A 1,129-nucleotide genomic window follows, 5' to 3' on the forward strand; every position below is an offset into this window, starting at 1 on the left:
GGTCACACACGGGCGCACGTGCCACGGTCACGCACACGGTCACACACGGCGGGGCGCACGGTCACGCACACGGTCGCACATGGTCACACACACGACACGTGCACACACGACAGCACACATCAACTACATGGCAACACAACTCGCGACAGTACCCACACATGGCAGCGCACAGGGCAACGCACAGTAGCACACGTGCACACGCGGCAACACACTAACACGCAGGTGCCCAGGGCAGCACCGGCCAGCACAGGTGTGTGTGCCCACGTGGACACACGCAGGGCACGGGACACCCGCACAGGCCCTCACGGTGCGCACGCACAGGAAGGCGCCGCCACCAGGCCGGGAAGGCCCTGCCATGCGGCCTCCGCCTGTCCCGCCCCGCCCCGCCCACAGGAACGTCGCTCCACGTGGCTGGTGGGGCCAGGCCCTGGGCAGCACCCGGGCTCCTGGGGCGGACTCCACGGCTGGGGGCCACGAGTGTGTTCCCCCGGCCCGAGGGGAGTCCCCGGCAGAGCGGCTCTCCCTGCCTGGGGGTGACAGAGACAGGCCGAGACGCGGCCGGTTGAGGGCACCCAGCGGCCGGTGGCCGAGCCGGCAGGACACGCCCGGCCGCCAGGGCCTCTCCGCTCGGCACGCTGAGGGGTCTGGACCGGTGGCCCCGTCTGCCAGGCCGCACCCCTAGGCCCACGGCCCCGCCCAACTCCCTGAGCCAGGGGAGCCCCTGCCCGAGGCTGCGCCCCGGCCTCACCTAGGCCCTTCATGGCTTTCCGCAGGGCCTTGGCGTCTGCGTCGGGGCTGAAGTCCTCGGCAGCACGCACGGTGCCCTTCAACTGCAAGAAGCAGGGGCACTCAGCGGGCGGCGCCGGGCCTGGCGGAGAGCAGCATGCGAGGGGGCCTGCCTGGAGCCCCCAGCAAGCGGCCTCGGAGGGCAGGGCAGGGCGGGGCAGCAGAGAGAAGCCCAGCGGAGGCAGGCCAGGGGCGGAGCGGAGCTCTGGCCCAGGCCCACCTGCCCCGGCCGTCACTCACCACGCTGGCCCCGGGCTGGCCCCTAGGCCAGAGGCTGCACGCTGTCCAGAGGCGCCCGGCCCCCGTTCTCAGTGAGCACCCCCGCCCCGGCTCTGGCCCTGGA

At 72.9% G+C, this 1,129-nt stretch overlaps 1 protein-coding gene across 1 annotated transcript in view; it reads right to left on the minus strand.

Moving 5' to 3' along the window:
- LOC101636722 (annexin A6-like) overlaps positions 1–1,129 on the minus strand; it is a 13,563-nt gene that overhangs the window by 8,516 nt on the left and 3,918 nt on the right. The window contains exon 7 of the mRNA XM_012734629.1: positions 307–868. Coding sequence (XP_012590083.1) covers positions 307–868 — 562 coding nt within the window. The remainder of the gene's footprint in view (positions 1–306; positions 869–1,129) is intronic.

Source organism: Condylura cristata, unplaced genomic scaffold, assembly GCF_000260355.1.
Source record: "Condylura cristata isolate star-nosed mole 26May11 unplaced genomic scaffold, ConCri1.0 scaffold00062, whole genome shotgun sequence".
NCBI lineage: Eukaryota > Metazoa > Chordata > Mammalia > Eulipotyphla > Talpidae > Condylura > Condylura cristata.